Source organism: Meriones unguiculatus, chromosome 1 (assembly GCF_030254825.1).
Source record: "Meriones unguiculatus strain TT.TT164.6M chromosome 1, Bangor_MerUng_6.1, whole genome shotgun sequence".
Taxonomy (NCBI): Eukaryota; Metazoa; Chordata; class Mammalia; order Rodentia; family Muridae; genus Meriones; species Meriones unguiculatus.
The window spans coordinates 138,965,960-138,992,940 of record NC_083349.1 but is presented as its reverse complement, the minus strand read 5'-3'; the positions used below and the strand labels follow the sequence as shown (position 1 = coordinate 138,992,940).

The 26,981-nt window shown below is 41.5% G+C and overlaps 1 protein-coding gene across 4 annotated transcripts in view; it reads right to left on the bottom strand.

Moving 5' to 3' along the window:
* Dock4 (dedicator of cytokinesis 4) overlaps positions 1-26,981 on the bottom strand; it is a 385,661-nt gene that overhangs the window by 153,567 nt on the left and 205,113 nt on the right. For all 4 annotated transcript variants that reach the window (XM_060367419.1, XM_060367426.1, XM_060367422.1 and 1 more), the window contains 4 exons: positions 20,791-20,872; positions 20,181-20,241; positions 16,240-16,372; positions 12,333-12,421 (listed from right to left, as the gene is read on the bottom strand). In XM_060367419.1, the coding sequence (XP_060223402.1) occupies positions 12,333-12,421; positions 16,240-16,372; positions 20,181-20,241; positions 20,791-20,872 (365 nt within the window). The remainder of the gene's footprint in view (positions 1-12,332; positions 12,422-16,239; positions 16,373-20,180; positions 20,242-20,790; positions 20,873-26,981) is intronic.

Below are 26,981 nucleotides of genomic sequence, written 5' to 3'. Positions count from 1 at the left end.
AGTCTGCAGTCTTCTGCTTTCTTCTGCCCTTTCTGCTTCCTTCCGCCCCTCCTTTCCTTAAAAGCAAAAAGAGAATTCTTTCTAGGGAATTAGATAGTCAAAAAGTAATTCGTCAGCGGTATGGCATCCTGGAGAAATTAAAGAAGAAACAAAAGGAGGCGTCTGCTCTCAGGAAAGAAATGGATGGAGGAAGAGCAAGTATGAGCAGTGAAATGCATCAGTGCCTGAATAACAGTGCCATGGAGAGGAGAGAGGGGCAAAGACAGAAAGGGCGTCAAGAAGGCTGCTGGCTGCTGGGTGTCTGAAGGGAGTGCCAAAGTAATGGAAAAAATAGATGAAAGAGTGTAGGGGAAAAGAAAAATAACTTAAGAGTTGGATGCATTCTAGAACTTAGGAAAATATAAAATAAAGTCCTAGATGTAGCTAATTTCATTATCCTAGGACGATAATTGGTGACAGTGGTGCAGTAATTGCCATCTGCAGTTGACTCAGTTTCTCCAGGATAAAGAACTCCCAGTCAAGCAGTGGGAAGACGATTGAGCGGAAGGACTGGCTGCAACACATGTGCTCTGCCCCCATGCCCCACAAAAATGTAGGCTCTTCTCATGAGCTACTTCCTTAACCAAAGAACAGCAAAGGGAGTGTATGGTTCCAGAAAAGCAAAACAAGAAAACAGCACCCAGTGCCAGCAGCTGACCCACAAGGAGCAGCTCCAGAGGACCATCATGGCACTAATATTTATTTTGCCATCATTGAAACTGTTGATCTTATTTTTACAGTGACCCTTCATTATCATGACCTTACAACCACAAGGTTGAACAAGTCATCAGAACACTAACATTACTTTGGGTAAAAAAATACTCATCACTACAAAGGAGAGCCTCGACAGATATTTACATACTGGTATGAAAAAAAGTTAACCTCAAGATTAGAATGCCTGCCTGGCATGGTGGTGCATGCCTGTGATCCCAGCACTCGGGGAGGCAGAGACAGGTGGATCTCTGTGAATTTGAGGCCAGCCTGGTCTAAAAAGAGAGTCCAAGACAGCCAAGGCTACAAGGAGAAACCCTGTCTCTAAAGACAAAACAAAACAAAACAAAACAAAACAAAAGACTAGATAACTGAGAAGAATTGGCTGAGAATTAGTGGGCTGGGAGAGGAATAGGGTACATGAGAAGATTTCCTTAAAGGATATAAAATTTCAGATAGACAGATCTTAAAAGTTCTTACCACAAAAAGTACAAGTGTATGAGATGACATATACATTAATTACCTCTCATTTATTCATTTTATAATGGATGTATGAATCAGAGTAACCCATTGTATAATGTATCCAGCAAAACACGTATTTGTCAATTATATTTAATGAACCCAAGGGAAGAAGGCAACTCCCTAAGCACTCTAGTTCTCCAGAGGTTAATTATCCTTTGAGATTTAGTATTTCACGACATGGGGCAGGTTCACAGAACAGGAATTCTCTCTCTACCCCCGTCCTCCCAACCCTACTTTACCACTGGGCCTCCTAAACATCCAGGCATGTATACCACAGGTGACTAACTTCCAAAGTCTGATCTGAATGCTTTTCTGGATTCCTACTGTTATTTGAAATGATTAATAGGGGGATCAGTGGCTTATAGTCTGAGAACAAGGCAGAAGACAAGAGTACAAGAATATATAGCCCAGAAATTCTGTTCCTAAAAAAATTGCTAAGTCAAGACAGATATAAGTAACAGACTGTAAGGTAGAACAGGTAAAGTACATGAAAAGAACATACAGAAAATTATTACTGAAAGGATTTTCAAGTTGAGAGGAAAATCTTACAGTGCTTTATGATAACCTATAAATTGGCTAAAGAACTAAGTTACTGTTATAATTTTAGAAAATATCTAAATGATGTTTTACACTCCCCACCCCCGTCCCAGCCACTGATAGAAGTTAATCTTCATTGTCAACCTGACCAGATTCACAATCACTTAGGAGAAACACATCTAGCTCTGTCTCTGAGAGTAGTTGCAGAGAGGTTTACCTAAAGAAGAGAAGAGCCTCCCAGTATGTGGACGGCAGCTCCTACATGCCAGGGGCTGATGCCCTACTGAATAGAAAGAGCAAAGGCAGACATCACTTTTAGCATCTGCATTCGCATCTGTTTCCTGCCTGTGGAATCCAACGCACTTAGTGGCCTCCGGGTCCTGGCTTCAAGCTATGATGGATCATATCCCCTCTAAGAGCCAAAATAAGCCCTTCTTGTTCTAAATTGTTCCTGTCGGGCATTTGTTACAGCCACAGGAATAGCACCCAAGAGTAAGTGTCCAAAATGAGCTGGCTCTGGGAGGAATGTGCCCTTTATTAGAAGAAATGCCATCATTAAACGGAGCTTTTACACCGGCCTCAACACTTGGGCTCCAATTAGAAAGACCTGGTGTAGAATTAATATGGAGTCTGCCAAAACAAACAAACAAAAAAAACCAAAACAACCCTCGAACCTGTACTATTCATTATCATGCTCAGAGCATAGTTAGCAGCATGAAGAAGAAAGGCCAAGGATCTGTGGACAATGTGGAGACTCATTTTACGGGGATCAGTGCTAACCCATTTTAGGAGATGGCTCTTTTTAAACTCATGAAATTCTGCATTTATACATTAAAAGTGGCAAGCACAGCATGGTTTATAAGTGGCAGGCAGAATTAATTTCAGGTTACATCAGCCATTTTGTCACTAATGAACCAAATGACACATAGCTGTGAGTATACAGCAGTGCAGAATGGAAAAGCATGACCAACATTTGCCAAATACGCGTGCTATTAAGTGTGCCATCCACGAAGTGCGTGATAGAGCTGTAGGATGCTGTCTCGGTGCTGTGTTCTCTGCACTTTGGTCTCTAGAACACACAGATAATTACACAGTTCTTTAGATAAAGCCTGACAGAGAGCATCCAGGACTGACAGCAGGCGCTGTGCTACTGTAGTAGACAGAAAAGGATGTTTTTACGGACCCCTTGTTTGTCCCTTATTCCTCCCGGCCACAAAGCCAACGGACTAGCTCCACTCCAAGTGGCACAGGATTCCCAACATCTACACATTAAGAACATGTAAGTTTTACCCAGGCTTGGTGGTCCCTACCTGTCAACCTAGCATTCAGGAGGTGAAGGCAGGAGGACGAGGAGCCCAAGGTTGCTATCAGCTACACAAACAAGTTCAAAGCTAGTCTTGGCTACATGAGACTCTGTTGTTGGTTTTTCTTGGGGGGGGGGGTTGTGACAAACAGCAGTCAAATGAAGTAAAATAAGACTTTAAGAAGTAATAAAATAAAAAAGGAAGGAGGAAACCCTTACTGTGCTTGTGTACATATCGTGGAGAGAACCCGGGGCTTTCTGGGTTCACAGGTCAATACATGGTGGAGGGTCTCTCGGTGTCGCAGCTCTAACACAGAAGATGAAACGGAGATGTAGGTGGGACAAACAGATGGACACAGAGAGACATGAGAGTGGGAAAACAACCTCTAGTCACACAGGGATCTGGGCACTGCATCCAGACACAAACCAAAGCACGGAACAAGTGACGGGGAGGACCCCAAGATGCAAGCCTGCCATCGGGTAAGCAGGCTGTCATGTCACCTCACTGCCATTTTCTACTGGAACCAAAAAGCATAGAGCTGTGAACATATATATAACGATGTAAAACTGTAAAACCATGACTTCAGCAAAAGTGAGTCACGTTTTCTTATTTTACCAATTTGTCAACTATTCTGGAAATAATATATTCTATTTCTACTTTAATTTTTTTTAATACAAGTAATGGGCTTAAAGTTTGTTTTTAATTTGTTCACACCTCTTCCTGTAGTGGGGGAGGGAGAAAGACCTGCACGTCTCTCACAAGGATATCATTTTGCTCCTGCTGTCTGCTTAGATGCTTAGATGCTTGCTCCGGTGCTTAGATGAATTTACTGCCAGGCTTCCCTTGCCCGGCACAGGCTTCTCACATTTATTTGCTCCCACACGCCATTCCTATTTTCTACCTCTACTTCCTCTTTTAGTGAAAGGGAGTAGTAGCGTTCCTGTGACTTTAGCTGAACTTGGAATTATTCTCACTTTGAAGTTATAATGTGGTAAGCGTAGAATGCAGTTGGCCTTTCTCCTATGGTAATTCTCAGATGTTCCATGACATTTAGGCCTTTACAATTGCTGAAACTACTTTGGGGGTCAGAGAGGTGATCAATGTTTTCCTCCTGGGTTTTAGTTTGGGCTTAGGGCTCTGTGGTTTCTCAGTCTATCTGGATACAACTTTAATAATCTGATTTAATAATACAACTACAATAATTTAGTAATTGTAATACATTGGTGATGCCTGTATGTATGTTTATGTGAGGGTGTCGAGTCCCCTGAAACAGGAATTACAGACAGATGTGGGTGCTGAGATTTGAACCTGGGTTCTTTGGAAGAGCAACCATTGCTCTTAACCACTAAGCTATCTCTCTAGCCCTTGATTATAACTTTAATTGTATCTACACTCTGTCTGATTTCTTTTCTTTCATCTGAACACTTCTGGTTTCTCAATTCCTTTCTTTAGCAATTATTAAGTATATATCTCCATTGAAGCTCCCTCCCTCAACTCCTCCCAGTCCCACCCTCCCTCCCTCTTTCCCTAACCCCTTCCCTTAGTCCACTGAAAGGGGGAGTTCTCCTCCTCTGCCATCTGCCCATTGCTTATCAAGTCTCATCAGGAGTTCCTGATCCTTTTCCTGCCGTCGTGAACTCAGTTGCCTTCTCTTTGATCACTTGCCCGGCTTTCTCAATTCTTAACATTCAAATATGCAGCTTTTCCTTTTACTCTGAGTACCTCTGGGAGTCCTATTAGACACTGGCCTTTCTGTTCACTTCTCTGTGTCTTTTAAACGTTTGTTCAGATTTTTCTATTTCATTTTTCCTTTGTGCAGAACTGACTGAATAAAATTTTAATTACAGTATATCAATTCATTGTTTTCAATTGTGCTCATTCCCTACTTAAGCAGTTGTATCGTTGTTTCAGTGACATTAAAAATAATTTTCCTTCCATCTAGGACCATTAGCATCTCTGCACCAAGATGATACAGTTTTTTATTTGTTTTTTTTAAATGTGATAGTCCAGTATATAGAGAATGTCAGCAGAATGCATAATCAATATCTTTAATGCATTCGTTTAAAACCTTGTTATTTTCTACTATGACAGCACTGCATTTTAGCTTAGCCATTTCTGGTGGTTTTTTGCTGAGGTCCTCAACTGGCTGCACCTGCTCTTTTCACAGTTACCATAACTCATCTTGGGTCAGTGTTGCTTCCCTACAGGAACCGCACCCAAGTGAGTGTAGAGATGAAAATGTACAATGGTTATCTGTTTATATTTTTAGGCTATTCAGTTGAATATGTTTTATTTTTATGCACAAAATTTAAAATTTATAAGCACAAAATTTTCCCAACTATTATGTTAATGTAAATCCAGACTAAGGGCATGAAGGTCAATGTACCAAGGAAAAACCCATTCTGCCCATTGCCCCTTAAAGACCGAGAACAGCTTCCTCAGGTCCAGTACTGAAGGACTCACTCTAGGCACTGAGTACTTAGTCCCAAGTCTCATCACACATTTTTGGATCAGTTCAACTTAAGCACTTCCTAGCCCTGTCAGGACCCCCATTTTTTCCTACCAGTAACTGGAATATTATTGTTCTAGATTTGAGCTTCATCTTTACATAGAGTGGCAAGACTTCTCTTTCCTCAGACTTTATTTCTCCGTTTCTGACCACATTTGCACCTTGTGCCCTAATCCCATACTGGATTAAAACCAGGGCCTTGAATATACCAGGAAAGCGGGGTTGCTGACAGTAGTCCTTGTACACATGGTTTTGCTAACAGCAGAAGAATGGGCAACACAGGTGACTATACCAGGCTTTGAAAAAAAAAAACAATTTATTTAAAAATTCTTGAAATCTATTTTTTTTTTCAGTAACACAGTAGTTAATGAAGGAAGTGTAATAGAATGCCTTCAGCAGGCAGCTGCATTAGAATTGTAAATCAACAAATAAAATAACCAATCCAAAAATATTTTAATGCTAGAGGGTTTGAGGGGTATCAACCTTAACCATGCTTGTTCAAAAAACTACCCCTTCTTCCAAAATTTCATTCAGGTACCAAATCAAAGTGTAAATAAAAATCACAATAAAAATGTTGATCTAAGACATATAATCCAATGAAATACTAATATTGTACTTTTTATCCCTTTTTTATTCAAAGTCTCATGTAGTTCTGGCTAGCTGAGAAATTTCTACGTAGACCAGGCTAGCCTCAAATTCACAGAAATCCACCTGCCTTGCCTCCAGAGTATTGGGATTAAAGGTACGTGCCAGCATGCCCAGCTGTAAAATTTGTCTTTATTTTCTAGTCTGAGTTTCTACAAAAGTTTGAAAGAAAGATTACAAGATGTTAAAATATATGTTCTATAAATAAAGATGCTACAATTATCTGAGCTAAGAATAGATGTGCTAATCATGCAACAAGATTTTCACACACGAGTTAAAGGGCATATTACAATCCAGAAATAATTACAAATGAATCCCCAAACTGAACTACTGGGATAGGAAAGGAAGAATACAGTTGGTGTATCTATAATAATCCTCATTTATTTTATTTTCTTAGATAGAAGTTCCATGAATTTTGATCACTAAGCCCTAGTGGTCTCTCCTTTTCATAAAAGTCAGCATTTAAAAATATGAATATGCTAGGAAAAGGCTCCAGACTCTTTTATTTTCCTTTTCTCCCCCGTAAGTAAGGCCCACAGCGAGGCTGGAATTAGCCTCTTGCATAGGAACTCAGCCGTGATTCTAAGAAACTCACGTGTATTTAAAAATATTCCTAGTAGAATAAAGGTCTGGTAGTAGCGCAGACAAGGACTGGCAGGGTACTCATTACGTGTAATTTTAATAATGTAGGTGAAAGATAATGAGGGATTAAACTTAACATCACAGATTGTTTTGGAAGATGAGACCCGTCTCTGCAGGTTGCCCTGAGCACAGAAGGGAGCACAGAGAGCTGATCTACAGCCAGGCTCTGGCAACTTTCCTTCTCTATTACTCAGCACAATGCCCAACCCCCAGGCTTTGCATCCATTAAGAACTTCTGATCTTCTCTAGGTTATATTTACTTTTCTTTCAAATTGAATGACCCAATCCCGTTTTTAATTTTGTAATTTGTGCAAAAAAAATTCAAAGAACTCATATTCTCCCCGAACTATAGCTTTTCTAGGGCATTCTTCTAAGGTCGTATTCTGAGGTATAGAGAAGGTCCTCACACTTCAGAGAAAAATGAGAAGGCAATTGAGAACCCTGTTTAGTAAAGGTTCAAAAAGCACCTTAATAAAGTATGCAAAGCCAGGGAAAATTACAGAATTGTAGCTCAGAAAAAATGATAGCAATAAAGATGACCAGCAGACACAAATGCTTATTAGCCATCAGGAGTTACTAGTCAGTGAGACATCCACCCACTGTCCGTCCATCCATCTATCCATCCATCTGCCCTTCCACTCATCCTTCCATCCATTTATGCGGCTGGCAGCCTTAAGGCTGTCCCTGTGGTCAAAGTATCCATTGGTAGTCAGATCAAAGCCATCCTATATCCAGAACCCTGATAGTCTAGCTGGCGACTACCACCAGCACAGGTGAGCTGAGCCACTGAGCACCAAAAGTTCATCGCCACGAGCTCAGGTTTCTCTATGCTTCCGCTCTTCATTACACCTGCTGTGAAAACACTAAAGCTTGTCCACTTCCTCAGCACTCCCAGTGCAGGCTTCCACAACAGGATACATGGAACAAGCCTGCAATATTTTCCCCTGTTAGCCTCTCGTTGGCACAGAAGGATGAGTCAGGAAGGTAGGCTGGGTGAAGAATGGCTGCAGTTCCTACTCGGCAGCACTTCACACCACTGCTTAGCTCATTCGATAGCCTGCGTGCCTTACAAATAGCAGATCTTCCTCCCAGCAATCCCAGTGATCACAGGAAAGTTAGAGAAGTGGAACTACTACAGCTAACAACGGCAAACTCTAATCGCTACTTCCATCAGCTTCTGATTTGAGGTTGGGGTTTTCATCAATACTGCACACACACCCCAAATATCAGCGTATAATTTACTGTCATATTTATATTTTCTAAGTGTGTATGGGTGCTCCTTCGCCTGCACGTATGTATGTGCACCACATGCCTGCCTGGGGCCCACTGAGGCCTGAAGAGGGCAGTAGGCCCCTTGAAAAGGGTGCTCAGGGATCGTGAGCTTCTGTGACCAGGAGGTGAACCTGGGATAGCGGTGGGAGCTCTCAACCACTGATGCATCTCTCCAGCCTCTTTACTGTTATTCTTTGAACTGTATGAAGGAAAACGGGAATGGAAAAGGACACTGAAGGGCTGTGGCAAGCACACAGGACAAAGCCTGGGTTCCCTGTGTTACGGGGCACTGAGAACGCTGTCAAACATTTCACAAGGTCTACACATCACAAATACTGTTGCAGCGATGGTGAGTTCTTGATTTCGATATTGTACACTGGACATAGTGGTTAGGGGTAGAGAGACCTCGGGCAGCAGTAGTTAACTATAAACAAATACGTATATGCATGTGCCACACAAGGTACATAGCTGTATATGTACATGTGTGTGATGCGTGTGTGCATGTGTGAGTGTGTGTGAGTGTTAGGGACAAACAAGCACACGAGGCAGAAGGAAAAAGGTCAGCATGAAGAATTTCAGCCCCCAGCACTACTGAACCATGTGCCTGTGTGCACTGCCACATACTCACTTTTGGGGACACAGACAAAGTGAATAATGTAAGAAATATCATCCTGTGGGAAACGAGGAAGTCTTTGCACGATCCGTTACTTTTTAATTCGAAATAATTAACTGACTATGAAATAAACTTCAAAAGAGTCACAGAGACAGCAGGGCTTAATAATTAGGAAGTGATTAGGAAAAAGAAATGAAAATGAGTCACACTACCTTTTTAGCCGATAGGCGGTACCATCAAGTACTGCTTTTATCTTAGTGCCCCAAGAAAGCCGGGACAAGCTCAGGGCTCCACAGCCGCGGCACTGACTAGAGCCTTGGGAACTGCAGCCCTGGCAGGATGGTAGACCAGATGACTACACTGGTTTGCACCGATGGGACTGTCAACACAGAAATGCAACCTACCGCCACATTTGTGTGTGTGAGTTGGTGTTTGAGTGTGTGTGTGAGCGTGAGTGTGTGTGAGTGTGAGTGTGTGGGCGTGCACAAAGATGTACACACGCGCGGAGGTCACAGGATAATCTGAAGGAGTTGTCTTTCCTTCCCCCACGCAGGCTGTGAGCAGCCGACTCAGACCATCAGGCTTGGCAGCAAGTCCTTTACCCACTGACCTGTCTCACCAGCCTGCCAGTGACGTTTGCAGACTTAAGTCTCACCACCGAATTTCCCTACATGAATAACATGGGTTCAGCCTCGTTCCACATTCCTAGATTTCAATGGCCATCTATCAGAAGTGACATTTATAGTAATCATTTTTGCTTGACAAACTCAAATCTGGCTTATTCTTAATGGATATTTTCAGAATTTCAAACATTTTCAAATACTTGGTCCCCATATTAATACATTTAAGAAGTTTTAAGTAAAACAACTATTAAAATTTCAAATTACTTAATCTAATTACAGAGTCATAGTAATTTAATGATTTTTTTAGCCTATAAAAGTTAAAAGGATCACTGGCTACATTCTCCCAATTTGTAAATGCAACAGACATGTTAGCTAATCTTCCTGTCAGCATGGTCCTGTCAGCATGGTCTTAGGTTGGAGGAAGAAGTCCAGTTTCCTAGATGAATCCGATGCAGGCAAGACCACAGCTCCAAGACCGAGGGACGCTTAAAGGCCTAGAATTCGGTGGTAGAATTGTTTCAAAAGCGATTTTAAAATTATTCCTTTCTTCTTCTTCTTCTTCTTCTTCTTCTTCTTCTTCTTCTTCTTCTTCTTCTTCTTCTTCTTCTTCTTCTTCTTCTTCTTCTTCTTCCCTCTTCTTCTTCTTAATTTTCTTCTTCTTTTTTCAAAACCAAGGAATAGAAGTGGGTAATAACAAGACAAAAGCAGCCCTTTCATAGAATGAATTCAATTTCCCTTGAAAACATTTGGTTGCAGTGGTCCTATTTAATCAACAGTTCTATAGTCCATGGAGAAAACAGTGGAAGCAACACATCTTTCTAACCACTGTGATAATCTAGCGCTGCACAGCCTGACTGTCTACTAGAATTTCTAGGACTTTTGTTTTCTTTACTATTTTTAAGTAAGTCACTAGAGTGTCTCCTCTTCAGTAGTGAAGATGAATGGGCCCTGAGTGCCCTGCTGGGCTTGTGATTCCCTCTTCTCAGGAGACAACAGAGGTCAAGGTTGGACAAGAAGGATGAGTCACCGAGACTGAGGGCAGTGCTTTGCTGCAGAGTGTGAAGGTCTGTGTGTTTGCTTTTTTTTTTTTTTTAGCTATCAAAATTGGGATTTTTTTTTTTACTTAAAAATAAATTTATAATGGCATTTTAAAGTGTGTTTCAGTTGATTCTCCACTCCCATGTTCTCTTCTGACCTTCTCACCTCTCCTGGCCCCTCTTTTTTATTTTTTTAAATTTAATTTAATTAATTACAGTTTATTCACTTTGTATCCTACTTGCGGCTCCCTAACCTAACCCCTCCCAAACCTAACCCCTCTCTCTTTTCTCCACCCATGCTCCATGTTTTAAAATGCTCCTTCTGAACTTTTGCTCGGTGAAAGCACTGCACAGTGCTGTGGCTTGGAGCTGGCCAAGTCTGTTTGAAAGAACTAGAAGGGATCAAGGAGCCATCTGAGGAGTCCAAGTTACACAGGTGCTAGCTGTGTAAGACCTGGGTCGGATTCAGACTTGCAGAATATGCAGGGGAGGGTGGACTTCCTAGGGACAGAAGGCACCCACAGCCTCAGGCAGAAACCACCAGCAGTGCCCAGCAGCAAAGGACTCAAGTATCCCAGCAGACAGCAAAACGGGATGGCTCTCACCTCAGGGGTAAGGGACTAGGCTACAGGAGCCTTTTGTTTTTCCACAGCATCGTAGCTACAGTGGTTGCTTGTTTGTTTGTCTGTCTGTGTGTTTGTTTATAACACAATGGTTACCAACAGAAGAAGGAAGGCTCAGAGACTAAGGTGCTCTGTGTTATCTTCTGGCAGGGTCTCACTCAGGGGTCCGGGAAGAGAAAGCCATCAAGTTAATCAGGAGAGGGCATGGGAGCCGTGCCCCAGCAGGGAGAGTGCAGACCCTCCTTTTGGGGTTAACAGATGCTGACATGAGCACAGCAACAATTAAAATCAGAAAGAGGTGCTAAGAAAGTTGGGTTGTTCCCCAAAGACCCAATCTATCAGTAAGACAATGGTATTATTACAAAGAACAAACAGACAAAACTCCAGCCTCTTCAGGGAGTTAAATAAGGAGGCATGATTCAAAAAAGAAAACCTGGAACTTTTGTACAGTAAACAGTGCATTCCAGCTATAAGGCATGCTGCATTCTGTGACACATTGCTACTCGTGTCAGACTATGGACCATATGATTTATAGTTGCATATGACTATTGCAGCCTTTAAATAAGCACAGAGGGCTGGAGAGATGCTACCTCCGGTAAGAACACTGACTACTCTTCCAGAGGACCCAGGTTCAAATCCCAGCACCCACATGACAGCTCACACCTATTTTTTTGTGTGACATCCTCACACAAGCATACATGCAGGCAAAGGAGCAATGCACATAGAATAAGAATAAACACATTTAGAAATTAGTTAAATGAGCGCGCCTACATTTCTCTCTGTAACATTACAGTGAGCGTTACTCTCCTCCGCAGTCCACTTCACACATGAACCTGTATGTTTGTTTCCCAGTACAACTACACTATTATCCACTGCAGAGTGAACCATGTGTTTGTTGCACTTTATGTCAGGTTTCCACTTACCATTCAAAAATCCAAACAGGCTTATTATTTAGTTTTTAGCTCACAGTAAAAACCAAAAGGCCTCAAGATGTGGCAGCACAGAACAAATTCAGATCCTCTGCTGTTTCAAATGAGAGTGGAAAGCATTTTTTTCTTCTTATAATAAGGAGAATTATATTTGCAAGCCTATCACCATTTAGGAAAATGTTGAACAATGCTCACTGAGAGTTTTCGCACAGCGAAGAATGAAAACAACCAACAGAAGACCCAGAGGGCCGACCGTTTCTGTGTGACACGGGTGGACAGAGGGCCCGATGCGAAGAGCACTGGGATTGCTGGCCGCATGCACCCACCTGCGTTGGAGCCAGTCAGGTTATAGCGCGCGTTCAGCTTCTTGATGATGTTCTCATGGATCTGGCACCACTCGCTCTCCGTATTACACCTACAGAAACAACCATTCGGTTAGGCACTCACAGGCACTCACACGCGAGCCCCCCCAGCTGCCGGAGCACAACAATGCCTGGCCTGAGGCTTGCTCCGTGCTGGCAGCGGCTGACAATTCACCTTCATCCGCTGAGCCAAAGGTGCTGAAGTCTAAGAATGTGACACTCAAGCCTCAGATTTTCACTACTAAATGAGTTGTGTTTGGGGAGCAAGATGGTCACTTTCTCTGTACCTCGCTTCCTTCATTTGTGAAACTTGTGTAATTAACATATTAGAAAATTGAATAAGCATGGGCTTAAGTAATGCCTGCAATATGGTAAATGCACAAAAAATAAAGGTTCTCATTAGAAAATTCTGCCCTCTATAACATGGCCAGGCCTGGCTAAAGTCAAAATGCAACCAATTCAGTAAAACAAAATCAATGTTAAGACAGCTTACTCTGGCGAAAGCCTGCCAGGATATAAAGGGGGCAACACAAAATACTTCCAGATTTTTCCAAGTCTCGGAGAAATGGCACTCTATCTCACTCTATCGTTTCATCGTCTGACCTCTACCTCTTTGCTTTTTTTTTTTTTTTTTTTTTTTGGAAGGGGCAGTGCTGGGATTGAACCTAGGGGGTCATATATCCAAGGCAAGTATTCTACCACCATGCTCTCCAGCCCCAGCTCTTGCTTTCAGCTCTCGGTACTCAGTGGCTCAGGTCACCTGTGCTGGTGTAGTTGCCAGCTGGACTATCAGGGTTCTGGATATAGGATGGCTTTGATCTGACTACCACTACATACTCTGACCATAGGAAAGCCTTAAAGCTGCCAGCTGCATAACGGATGGAAGGAAGGGTGGAAGGACAGATGGATGGATGGATGGATGGACCAGTAACTGACTAGTAACTCCTGATAGCTGATTAGCATTTGTGTCTGCTCGTCATCTTTATTGCTCCCTTGCTTTAATGAGGCTTTAGAGAACTTCCCTACCTAGATGTGTTTGTAAATCTGCTATTATTTTTTATGAGCTACAGATGCTCCTTCTTGAGGCCTTGGATATCAAGACTCCTTATACTATCAACCAAACCCAATTGTCCCACAGCAGCAATCCTCCTCTTAGTGAGCATGTCTGAGGCATACGATTCACCATTATTAGCTCATGTATGTATACCACATCATGGGTCTTCCAAGACAAATATGGGGGAGGGGGGCAGGTTATGTCAGTAGCATACCAAACTGAGCCATGGCTCTTAGAACACTGTAAAATCTCCATGGAAAACCATTTCACCTGGATAGCTATGAGAGATCAAATTCCATTTAGTACATTTCACCTCTAATTTTCCTCTTCCTGCCCAGTAGGAAAGAAAAGAAGATGGTTTGCTTCCTGACAGACTCTAGAATTTATTTTTTGACCTTGAAAAGCTCCAAGTAAAATGAAAACTCCTGAAGCAGGTGACTGAAATATCTTCTAGTCTCAGACAAAGTACTTGTTACTTTTTCAATCCCAGACAGAGGTAAGGATTCGGACACTTGAATAAACAGAGCTTCTTCCAAATGGATTCCAATGATCACTTCAAAGGTTTTATTAACACTGGTTCCTTCCTACTGTCAGAGATGGTTCTCACTGTTTAGTATTTTTCTCTTGGAACTGTTTCACAATTTGCTGAGTCGACAGTAGAAAAACCAACCAATAACATAATTTGATTATTAAAAAAAAAAAGCAGACCAAAAACACTGCAGAGAGAAGCACAGTATATTTTTAAAATGGTCTTTTCTTTTTTTAAAATAATTTTATTTTTTATATTAATCACAGGTTATTTACTTTGTATCCTAGCCATAGCCCTCTCTCTCATTCCCTCCCAATCTCACCCTCCCTCATCTCCTTCCTGCTCCTTTCCAAGTCCACTGATAGGAGAGGTCCTCCTCCCCTTCCATCTGACCCTAGCTTATCAGGTATCTTCAGGACTGGCTGCAATGTTTTTTTTTGTTGTTGTTGTTTTTGTTTTTTGTTTTTTAAGCTGGTTGTATAATCATAGGTAACTCCTGTCACTGTCAACCCCTCAGTCTTCCCAGCAGATAAATACAACACTTGTCACCACACCTGGCAAGACTATGATAAAAATGATAAGACTATGTTTGCAAAGAATTTTGGCTTTCTTTTTAGTAATGTCACGTTCTATCATGCTCACGATATTAGACAGCGGTGTGAAATAAAATCCATGCAGACACAAGATGAGCTGGGAGCCCAGGTTCCAAGCACCTGGATCCTACCTCAGTACCTGGGTGACAAGTGTAACATTACTTAGCTCTCCCTCTCCTGTGTGCACCGACTCCAAACATCTGCTTCATGGGGCTGCTCTAATGATGAAGAGCCATGGCACACTTATGTACTGAATCCTTTGCATGCGGTATGCAACCCCAGGGAGGAGGGCTGCTACTAGTCAGTGTGGTCTTAACTAAGTTATAGTTTAGGACTATGTCAAAACCATAGACAACGAGGGTTGCCATAGAAATAAAGAGTAGCAAGTTGACCTTCCCACTGGTTTCAGGATGGCTTCAAGTTTACAAGGAAGGTCATAGGTCTAACCCTCTTAGAAAGGGTAAACATATCTCTGGTCCCAAACCAAAGGCTACAGATAATCTGTTTCTCACCTAATTACTGAATGCACTGTGGAGGCCCCACTGCATAGAAAGTTGATAAATCCATCAACCCCTGCAGCTGTGGTCACAAGCAATTTTTTTGTCCAAACATTGGCAAAGGGCTAGTTGTACTATCACCACCTCCCCCTAAAACCCCACAGAAATGAAACAAAATACCTGCTTCTATTCACTAAAAGCAGCAGCACAAGTTTGCCCATGGAACTGGACCACAATAGTCCTTGGGTTCAGAAGCAGATGGTCCAGCAGGTCTACCTGGATCATGACACTGTCCATAAGATCCTATCTACCAAGCCTGTGGGAGGTGTCAGGTGAGCTGACACAAACACATGCTTACACCATTATCTCGGAAATCACTTTACTGAAAATCTGGACTAATCCATATGATCTTCTTAGGAGTATTCTCTGTTTTGCTGTGCCCACCTCCAATACAACATTAAAATCTTAAAGCCAAGGATCGTGGAATGTGGCCTTTCCAAAGAGGATCTTCTTAGAGGTAATCAAGTTATAGCAATGTCAGTGGGGTCAGCTTCAATCAAATACTTCAATCAAATACAATCAAATACAGAGAGACATGGACACAAAGACTGTTGTGCACCCAGAGAAAGTGTCCTATGAAGATGAAGGGAGAGGTCAGAGTAATGTATCAATGGTATGGACACTAGGAGAGAGGCATAGAAGACCTCCACATTCCTCACCCTGAAGGAAGTAAACATCCCTGGACTGCAGACTTCTATCCTCCAGACTAACTGAAGAAGGCAAACGCTGCTGCGTAAGCCAAGTTACTCATGGTATGTCATGGAAGCAGTTCCATTCCTAATTCACAAAGCAGGAGCGTCGTTGTCTGTGCCTCCCTCACCTAATTCTAACTTGGCTATTTCTAAAAATAATAGATTTTTTGCCTTCAAAGAACAAGCATGTCATGGTAAGGACATACTGTTATGCTGCCTACGAACGGAAGGAAATACCAATGAAGATGATCTCCCTAAACCAACAAACTGCATTCACTGATTTCCTGATTTGTGGTTCATCCAACTGGCAGTTTCTAAGGGTTTTGACAAAAACTCAGGCCTGCCTTTTCAGCTAGGAGGCTAAAGTCATCCACCCAGCAGGATTATCAGGCACCCTGTGCCCACGCCAACCCCTCCCCACACATGCTCCTTCACATGCTCCTTACATGTATACTTTCAGGACAAGGTCATCCTTTGTCTCTCCTGTGAGAAGGTCTGCGATGCTAAGAACAGCACAGCCGAAAGGTCGCCGATACTGAACACTGGAGGCATTCTTCTTCTCCCCTGCTCCCATCCGACCTGTCCAGTCAAAAGCAGCCATGACCCACAGAGACACGTGATTAGATACATCTCGGAAACAGACATGGGTACAAGACAGACCGTATGCAACAACAAAAGGGGCTGGGAAGGAAATGCCTTTAGCACAACAGAGTACTTCTTTTCACATAAAGATTCTGGTCTAACCACTGAGCTGTCTGACTTGAGGCAGCAGCTTAACCCCTGAGCATGAGCAGAACATGGTAGGCATGTAGAAACACTAAAATTGGAGCAGACCTCATGTATGGGAAGCATCTTCTTGCTCTGTTGCCTCATGAAAGCATCCCAGAAGGTGCAAACCATTAAGGACAATCATGGTATGCATTTCGTTTTCTACCTTAATAATTGCACATAAAAAAAATTTCAAAAATTTCAATTTTAGTCACAGGTCTTGTGACATGTGAACCTGCAGTATCTGCAGTGTTCAGATAAACTCCTGCATGTACACCACTGGGGCTGCTTGCAAGATCCTGTTCTTAAATGAAAAACAAGATTCACATCTGGAAGGAGTCAATTGGAGATTCTTTGGACATGACAAGTACAAGGATCAAATGCAAATTCCAGCCTTGGGACACAGGCGCTTTCACTGGTCCTGCTCTGATATTTCTGAGGTAGTTCTGACAGTCAGAAATTTTAATGCATTTTAAATTTTCAAGGTTTTTTTTTTCTTTTAAGATTTTATTTATGTGTATGGGTGTCATCCTGAGCACTAATCTTGAGCACTGCATGGCTGCAGTGCTCCCAGAGCTCAGAAGAGGGCATCGGTTCCCTTGGACCTGGAGTTACAAACAGATGTGAGCTACCATGTGGGTGCTGGGAATCAAATCCAGGTCCTCTGGAAGTTATGTGCTCTTAACCACTGAGTCATCTCCCCAGCCTTTGTTGAATATTTTAACACATAAGAACATTGTTTTCTTTTCTTGACTGTTTTGTTTTGTTTTGCTTTTTAAGACAGAGTTGCTCTGTATAGACCTGGCTGTCCTTGAACTCACTCTGTAGACCAGGCTGGCCTTAAACTCATAGATTCTGCCTCCCAACTGCTGGGATTTAAGGCATGTGTCACTGCTGCCTGGTGGGCACATTGTTTCGTATTGGTATTTAACAATAAATTATTATTTTTGTGGACAAGCTGATAGGATGCTGTAGCTGAAATACTATCAGTTAAAAAAGAAGGAAATTGGTAAATTTGTCTATAGATCCCCAAGAGATCCATTATTTTATTTTCCATCTGAGCAGCATTCTACAGTGTATCAAGATGTACCTGGCACTCCCCTAGTCTAACGTTTAAAAGGAAAAAAAAAAAAAAGATGGCAATATCCAATTTGGTGTTTATCTTTAGGTCTTTCTTTTCTCCTATCTGTCTTCCTCCAGTATGTGCACTGTAGAACATGAAGCAAACGCTGCAGAGGGAGGGGCACATAGAAGTCCTGCTCTCACTGGGGAAGTCCCTGCTCAGAGCTTTGTGATTTCCCCATTTGTTCCAGTTGTTCTAGCCTCTCGTCCTTGAACACGAAGTTTGAGGTTCTCGGGCTCTGTGGGCACACATACAGCTTTAGGGACTAAGGCTTTGATGTAATCAAAACACCAGAAAGATTTGATGCCAATGCTGGTGTTCCCAGCTGTAAGACTAATGATAAGAATTCAGTTTTGGTTGGTTTCCAGGAAAATCCTCCTCATAAGAAGGAAGAGCGGAGGAAGTTAAAAACACTTAGCAACCAGCTAAACACTGAAAGGGAAGCACAGAAGGTGGTGGAACCTGTTACTGGGAGGAGCAGGGCTTCAGAGCTGCCTTTCTTTTTTGCTTCTTTCCTCTTCCTTTCAAATCAAGGACCTGGCCATAAATTCCCAGAAGCGAGGCCTCACTGCATTTGCTGTTGGCAGCCAGTGAGGGTCACTATGCCCTTTTCCCAGTAAAGCAGGTACAAGGGACATTCTATAAAAAGCCAGCTGCATCTGTCCTTGACAGATAATAATCTTCTCCTTAATTTCACTGCATCTAGAACACAGGCAAACACGTCCTAACCTTTCTCAAGTGTTTTGCTTTAGTTTTAATTCTGATCAGTTTTTAACTATGAAACCAGTAACTATTGTTTCATAAGGATTTATTTGGCCAACAGAGCATAGGTAGGTAATTCCTCCTTCAACATTTATTTTGATGACTTATGATCATGGAAAAGAAAAAGACAATTACTAACAAACAACTGTGTATTTGAAAGGCTGCTCCAGAATGTTACAGTACCAAGTGGGCTGCATCCTTGGCCGAGGATTCGGTGAGTGAAGACTGTGCAGCCCAATAACACACACATTGAGGATTATTATCCTACCACAACAAACTGACAGATATGGTCTAGAACGTTCTCAAAGCCGGAAGGCTTTGCCTCTTCCCTCAATGATTAAGGAGATTATACTTAAGCTTCAGCAATGTTTACAAAGAGATCTAAAACACATTTTATCTTAACAGCTGACTGTAAATTAAAATCCCCAAACCTAAAAGAATACAATTATAAAACAAATCTTGCTTTTATCAACTCGAGACACATTTTATCTCACAAGTACATAGTAGCATATCAACTTTCCTATTATTTGAAATGAGTCTTTCTAATTACTCTCTCACATACTTATCCACACATAATAAAAAAAATCAAAGCCCCAAACAGACACAGGCACTGGTGCACATCTGCAATTCCAATACTCAAGGGTTAAAGCAAGAAGGCTAAGAGGTTGAGGCCAGCGTGGGCTACACAGTGAACTTCAGATGGCTGTGAGCTACAAAATGAGGTCATGTCTCAAAACACCCCCAGAGCAAACAAAAGTATCATTAAAAAGTTTACTTAAAAAGTTAACTCCCTTGTCCCTCAAATATAAAAACAGTATAAAACAGTTTCAGAACATATTTTTAGTGAGGAGAAAATACATGTGCAAATAATAATATGCTTTATAGTTTCCTTCAAAATACAATGTAGTTACAATATATACAAGCTACAACACTTCAAAAACAATGGTGACATTGCAGGCCTGCATGGCCAGCTGTTGTTCTGCTGCAAGAGCACTGTCATGCAAATATTGTGGTTACATAAGTAAGTGTCTTGGGGACACATCCTTAGGATCAGCCTATTGGCACTAATAGGAGAGCTAATCGTCTACACCACTCATTCTCAGGAGCTGCTAGGCTGGAAATTGCCTGTTTTTAGAGGAGTTTCCTGTAGAAAAATGAAGGACAGTGTTCCCGCTCCACCGAAATGTTGGTTGGCGAGATGTGAATAAATGCCGCATTGTCTAAATGTTTTCACGATCGGATCAAATTTGAGAAAGTGAGAGGCGCCATTAAAGAGGAATGCTCATGTCTACCTGTAGGGTGTCTCAGCTCCTTGAAGAAGCTGATGAAATTACATAAACTAAAAAGCCTGTGGTGTCGACTGTCTCAAACCCCTTCTGTGTAGGATACTCTGTAACTCTGCGGTCAGGACAATGCTGCTTGCTACACAGATGGCCTGAGCTTGGAGGAGAATTAGCTCCTAAAAGCTGATTTTATGGTATGAGAGACTAGGATTGAAAGAAAAATACAACATGTTTGAATCAAATATGTTTGGGGGTAGCAATAAATCACAACCAACTGTTGCACAATTTCTATTGTAAAAGATAAATTGAGAAGGTAAGATCAAGGAGCTGGAGAGTAATTCCCAACTTCTTAGCTTCTTGGAATAAAATCTGGTTCCAGACAGAACACTATACTGGGCCACACAGAGACCCCTTTGGTGTCGCTCCCAGCAGCTTCAGGTCCTGAACTTACCAATTCGGATAATGTGCACGGTAATATAGATGTCCTTCCTGAGTTCACTGCTACCCAAGTCCTACCAAAAGACAAAGCCCGGTTATTTCAGAGTTCCTATTTGTGCAGCAGAACTCAAGAGCCCTGTGCATTGTCTGGCAAGGAAGGAAAGAGATACACATGGGCATGTGCAATGAAATGCTTGGGGCAGGAGGAACCTGCCCAGGTCCAAATCCAGGACTTCAAATCTAGGTCCAAGTAAGTCACAACTGCTCATCAGTCTGTTTTTAAAGAATCTCTTAGGAATAAAAACCATTGTTGATCAACTCTCCTAACTCACCCATTCTTCACACACTCAACAAGTATGGACTAGATAGCCTGTGCCATAGCAGGTCCAGTCACCACTGTGCTTTTGCAACAGTCTCCAAGGGTCACCAGTACTCTAACAGGTGTGTTAAGCAGATAAAAAAAAAAAACAAAAAAAAAACAAACAAACAAACAAAAAAAAAACCATGGTGAAGCCAACTGTGACAGTAAATCAGAATTCCAACCACTCTTGCGATCTGTGAGTTATCTGAGGCATTTAAGGACAGTTAGGACTTTCTCTTGCAATAAAGCCAGATACACTTACCACAAAGAGAGAGCAGTGTCTTTCCGGCTTATCCGGGGCTTTGGGAAGCCCATTTCTATTCAGTCTCAAGAAAAATCTCTCACTGCAAGAGAAAGACAAGTTGAACACTTATAAAATTATATCATATTCGCCTTTTCTAACTGTTCTTAGTCTGAAAGTTCAACATTTGGAGAACACAACCGGCTTGTGCTCAATTTCTGACAGAACTGGCAAAGCAGTAACTGCATGAGTGCACGCGTAAAAAGTTAACCGTTCCCACAAGGGTCCTTGTCAGCAATATCACTGATACTGTTCCAAACCAACGCATGATATGAGACAGTGGAGCCCAGTCCTTCTGTGTTTATCTAAGTTGTTCTGATGATTTATAGCATGTTACTTAATTTAAAGTAACATCAAAATGGCTTTGTAGCTCTTGGTCCTCTGTGTCTATACTTCAAAAAGGAACAAACATTTCAATTCATGAAACTTGAAGTTACTTTGGTCTACCAATAAACAGAAAATCTCAAACTGTGCACTGAGCAGGGTCACCCAGGTTTAGAGCAAACTCAAGACTCACTGTGTCAATCAGACAGTAATTTAAGGCCATAATCATTTGTGACTGGATACAGACTCAAGGTGGCGCATGGCACGTTCAAAAATTAAAAAGGTTATCTACCCAAGAAACATTAATGCACCCTCTACCTCCGGCCTTAAACCCCCCCTGAATCTCAGGATCTGGGGGAAGAATCAAGTAACTAGCTGCCCGAGGCAGAAACACAAAAGCAATATCCACTGAATGTGAAATGATCACATGATGTGGCCTTGGCTGTTGCAGGTTTGGCCTAGGGAAGAAGCAGAGAAATGGGGTGCTTAGCATTAGCACAAGGCTCATAAGCCTCCAGGCTTGCCTGTTTCATTCATCACCATCTCCTTGCCTTAAATAACGGCTCTGCTATTCAAATAGTACACAGGGGAAAGTGAGAACCCTAAACAGATCCATATGGAGGATATGGGTCTCAATTTATAATAGCCTTGCAATACCGCTCTCTTTTGTGATATATGTCTAGATGGATGCATTTAGCCAGATCCAACTGCCTGACTAACCTCGTCATTTTCTTCCACTATGCCTGTGCTTGACCTCTCCTATAAAAAAGGGCAGCCGATACACAGTCTACTGGGCCATGCCCATCTCTCTTAGCCCAGCTTCCTTCACAGAGCAGGTGGCTGATACAGTGTGAACCGGAAGAAGGCAAACGGCTGCAAGCTTCTTAGAAACTATAAGTCTCATGTGAGTCTGGAATGCAGGCTGGGAAGAGCAGACACAATCGAGGATGCAAAGCGGGGCCGGCTTCCGCCAATGCTCCCCTGCAGCAGTCCTCGTTACTATAAACTCCTTACAAGGAAGAAAATCCATTACTATTTCAAACAGAAGGCATGACCAAAGGAAGTACACACAAATTCATTTCACAACAAGGGAGTCACACTGTCACTAGTCCTATGGACAGTCAATCCTATTGAGAACACATCATATCACAGATGCCCTGCTAAGATCTTCCTAAGACTGACTCATCCTGGACTCATCACGCCCTCAAGAGGTATGGATGATGATATTACCTATTTAACTGATGCACAAGCGAAGATGAAAGTTTTGTCCGAGATCAAAAAACTAATGTGACAAAGAACTGTATTTTGTGTTTGTTGATAATCTTTACTCCTCATTTGAAATTATTATTGTTATATTATTTTCCTATTCTATACAAATATTGTGCAAAGATTTCCTTTGTATAGAGAAAAACAGACAGGTATGGGGGTGAGTATTTATGAGGCTGAGGCCAGAGGATTGCCATGGATTTGAGGCTAGCCTGGGCTACAGAGTACATACCAGGACAGCTAGGGCCACATAACAAACCTGTCTTGAAAATCCACAGAGAAAAAGGCCCAGTCATCTCTGTAGCTGGAACAGTCACATGGCACTAATGTCAAAACAAACCCCAAGGTTTTAGACCAACTTTTACCATGTTGTCCCCATGCCAGCAGGAATGAGGCAGACACTAATCTTGATTCCAGGCCACAAAGCAGTTCTTGGTTGAAATTTGTTTGTTTGTTTGTTTGTTTTTTCAATGAAGGCAAAACTCCCCAAAGATTTAAGAATGCGATTTTATTTGGTCAAAACTGCTAAGATTTATGCAGTCTTAAGGTTTAAAGAATGGTGTTGCTTAGCTTCTCGTTGATGCATCACTAATATGCTAATTATAATGATTCCGCACACAGCACAGGCCCGGAGAGTGGCCTCCCCTCGCCTGTATCATGGATAGTATACCCCAGGTCATATTCTGAATGTCACATTGAGAAGGTTCTTCACTGTAAGGCTACTCTTCCTCTTCATGGAGACACTTGAGAAAACGTCATACTATTTTATGATGTATCTATTGAAAATGATGGCCATCAATAAAACTAACAAGCAAAAAAAAAAATCAGTGTACATACTAAAACTGCAACGTTCATACTGTTATAAAAAAACTATTCAGTATCTGCAAGTTTCATCAGTATTTGGATAAAAACATCTTCTAAAGAATTCTGTTTCAGAAAGAGATCCTTTTTTGCTCTGTCACTATTTTAATTTTAGCGGTCTAGACAGAATCCTGATTATGCAAGTATTATACTATATCATATCCTGTTCCAGAAAGAACATCAATACATACTACGCCAGCAATGTATCCTTCAGCTTAAGCATGCCTTAGAGGGAAGATAAAAATAGATTCAAAATGGGTACTATGAAGCAATAAGTCATTCGCAATTTATTAAAAACCAGACTTTTGGAAAATCTCCATGTCCAATAAAAAAAGTCTATTCATTCAGTGACATGGTGCTGTTTTACAAAGTCAGTTTTCTTTCAGCTTTAGTGATACAGCAACTACTTACTCAGCAAAAAAAAAAAAAAAGAAAAAAAGAAAAGAAAAGGCCTTTGGTAATGCACTTTAGAATCTTTGAAGTATAATTCCCTTCTCTCACATTTAGAGAATATCACAACATATGTTTTCTGAGCCAGGATAGAAACTAAACAAGCCAAAGTCAGTTCATTCTAGCACATCCAACAGCCTTGGGACTGTCTCATAGAAAGGTTATTAGCTATGCACAAAAGGATTTCTGACACTATCGCAGAGAGCTTCTACTGTAATCCTCTAGCAAGTATTTTAAGGTATGATTAGTAGTTTTAAATCCACAAGTGTCTTACTAGAAGATCAGCATGCCTCATTAGACAATTTTCTTTTAAAACAATTTATTATTTACTACAATTTATTCACATTGTATCCTGGCTATAGACCCCTCCCTCAGCCCCACCTATGCCCCTCCCTTATTCCACTGATAGGGGAGGTCCTCCTCCCCTACTATCTGACCCTAGCCTATCAGATCTCATCAGGACTGGCTAAATCCTCTTTCTCTGTGGTCTACACCTCACGGGGGGTGGGGGGGTGGGGGGGAGTGATCAAAGAGCAGGAAAGAGTTCATACCAGTGACTTCCCCTGCTCCTCTTACTAGGAAATCCATATGGAGACTAAGCTACCCATGGGCTACATCTGAGCAGGGGGTCTAGGTCCTCTCTATGAATGGTCCTTAGTTGATTCATCAGTCTCTGCAGGGTCCCCTGGGGCCCAGGTTGTTTGGATCTTTTGGTGGACCTCCTGTCCCCTCCAGGTCTTTCTAGCCCCACCCCCCTTCTTCCATAAGATTCCCTGCACTCTGCCCAAAATTTGGCTATGAGTCTCAGCATCTTCTTTGATACCCTGCTGGGTAGAATCTTTCAGAGGGACCCTGTATTAGGTTCATGTCCGGTTCCCTGTCTCCTCCTGCTTCTGATGTCCATCCCATTTTCCCTTCTAAATGAAAATTAAGCCTTTTCCCTAGGGTCCTTCTCGTTGTTTAGCTTCTTTAGGGCTATAGATTTTAGCATGTTTATCCTATCTTATATGGCTAATATCCACTTATAAGTGAATATATACTGTGTGTGTTTTTTTGCTTCTGGGTTACCTCACTCAGGATGATCTTTTCTAGTTCCATTCCATTTGCTTGCAAATTTCATGATTTCCTTGTTTTTTGATATCTGAGTAGTATTTCCATTGTATAATTGTATCATAATTTCTGTACCCATTTTTCAGTTGAGGGATATCTAGGTTGTTCCAGATTCTGGCTATTACAAATACAGCTGCTACAAACATAGTTGAGCAAATGTCCTTGTTGTATGATTGAGCCTTTTTTTGATATATGCCTAGGAGAGTTATAGCTGGATCCTAAGGTAGCACTAATTCCTAATTGTCTGAGAAAGCGCCAGATTGATTTCCAAAGTGGTTGTACAAATTTACATTCCCACCAGCAATAGAGGAGGGTTCCCCTTTCTCCACATCTTCTCCATCATGTGTTGTTGATGTTTTTGAGTGTTTGGTCTTTGCCATTCTGATGGGTGTAAGATGGAATCTCAGCATTGTTTTGATTTGCGTTTCCCAGATAACTAAGGAAGTTGAGCAGTTCTTTAGGTGTTTGTTTAAGTGTTTGATATTCCTCTGTTGAGAATTCTTTGTTTAGGTCTGTACCCCATTTTTACTTGGTTTCTTGGTGTTTAACTTCTTGAGTTCTTTATATATTCTAGATATTAGCCCTTTGTCAAATGTAGGGTTGGTGAAGCTCTGTCTATAGGCTGTCATTTTGTTCTGACGACAGTGTCCTTTGCTTTACAGAAGGTTTTCAGTTTCATGACATCCCATTTATCAATTGTTGTTCTGTTCAGGAAATTGAATCTGTAGATTGGCAGGATGGCCATTTTCACTGTGTTAATCCTACCGATCCATGAGCATCGGCAATTTTTCCATCTTCTGAAATCTTCAATTCCTTGAAGTTTTCTTCATTCAAGTCTTTCACTTGGTTGGTTAGAGTCACACCAAGGTACTTTTATATTATCTGTGGCTATTGTGAAGGGCATTTGTTTCCCTAATTTCTTTCTCAGTTCATTTGTCTTTCGTATTACAAGAGGGCTACTGATTTTTTCAGTTAATTTTGTAGCCAGCCACTTTGCTGAAAGTGTTTATCAGCTAAAGGAGTTCTCTGGTAGAATTTTGGGGGTAGCTCATGTATACTATCATATCATCTGAAAATAGTGATACTTTGACTTTTTCATTACTGATATGTATTCCCTTGATCTCCTTTAGTTGTCTTATTGCTCTAGCTAGGACTTCAAGTACTATGTTGAAGAGATATGGAGAGAGTGGGCAGCCTTGCCTTGTCCCTGATTTCAGTGGGATTGATTTAAGTTTCTCTCCATTGAGTTTGATGTTAGCTATAGGCTTGCTGTATATTGCCTTTACTATGTGCCTTGTATTGTTGATATCTCCAAGATTTTGAACATGAATGGGTATTGGATTTTGTCAAATGCATTTTGGGCATCTAAGGAGATAATCATGTGGTTTTTCTCCTTCAGTTTGCTTATATGGTAGATTACATTGATAGATTTCCATATGTTGAACCACCCTTGCATGCCTGGGATGAAGCCTACTTGGTCATGGTGGATGATCTTTGATGTGTTCTTGGATTCGGTTTGCAAGTATTTTATTGAGTATTTTTGCGTCAATGTTCACAAGAGAGATAGGCCTGAAGTTCTCTTTTTTTGTTGGGTCTTTGTGTGGTTTAGGTATTAAGGTGACTGTGGCTTCGTAGAATGAGTTTGGTAGTGTTCCTTCTGTTTCTATTTTGTGAAATAGTTTGAAGAGTATTGGCGTCAGCTCTTCTTTGAAGGTCCAGTAGAATTCTGAGCTGAAACCATCCAGCCATGGGCTTTTTTTGGAAGGGAGACTTTTGATGACTGCTTCTATTTCCTTAGGGGATATAGGACTGGTTTAATTTATTTTCCTGATCTTGATTCAACTTTGGAAAGTGAAATCTACCAAGAAAATTGTCCAATTAGGCAATTTTCATCCCTTTCTGCCTCAGAAGTTTATGTGTCTGTCATATTATACTAAGAGCAACTAGAATATAGGTGTGTAATTAGCAGCATGCACATCTTCAGCTTCGACCAATGACTTGGCAGTCTGTGACTAGACTAAACAACCCTTTAAAGCAAAACAAAACTGAAGAGAAAAAATTTGAAGTAGCTGGACCCCGCCTGACATTCCCTCTTTCCCCACAGGCCTGAAAAATAGGAAAGCATATAGAATTTTCTAGCA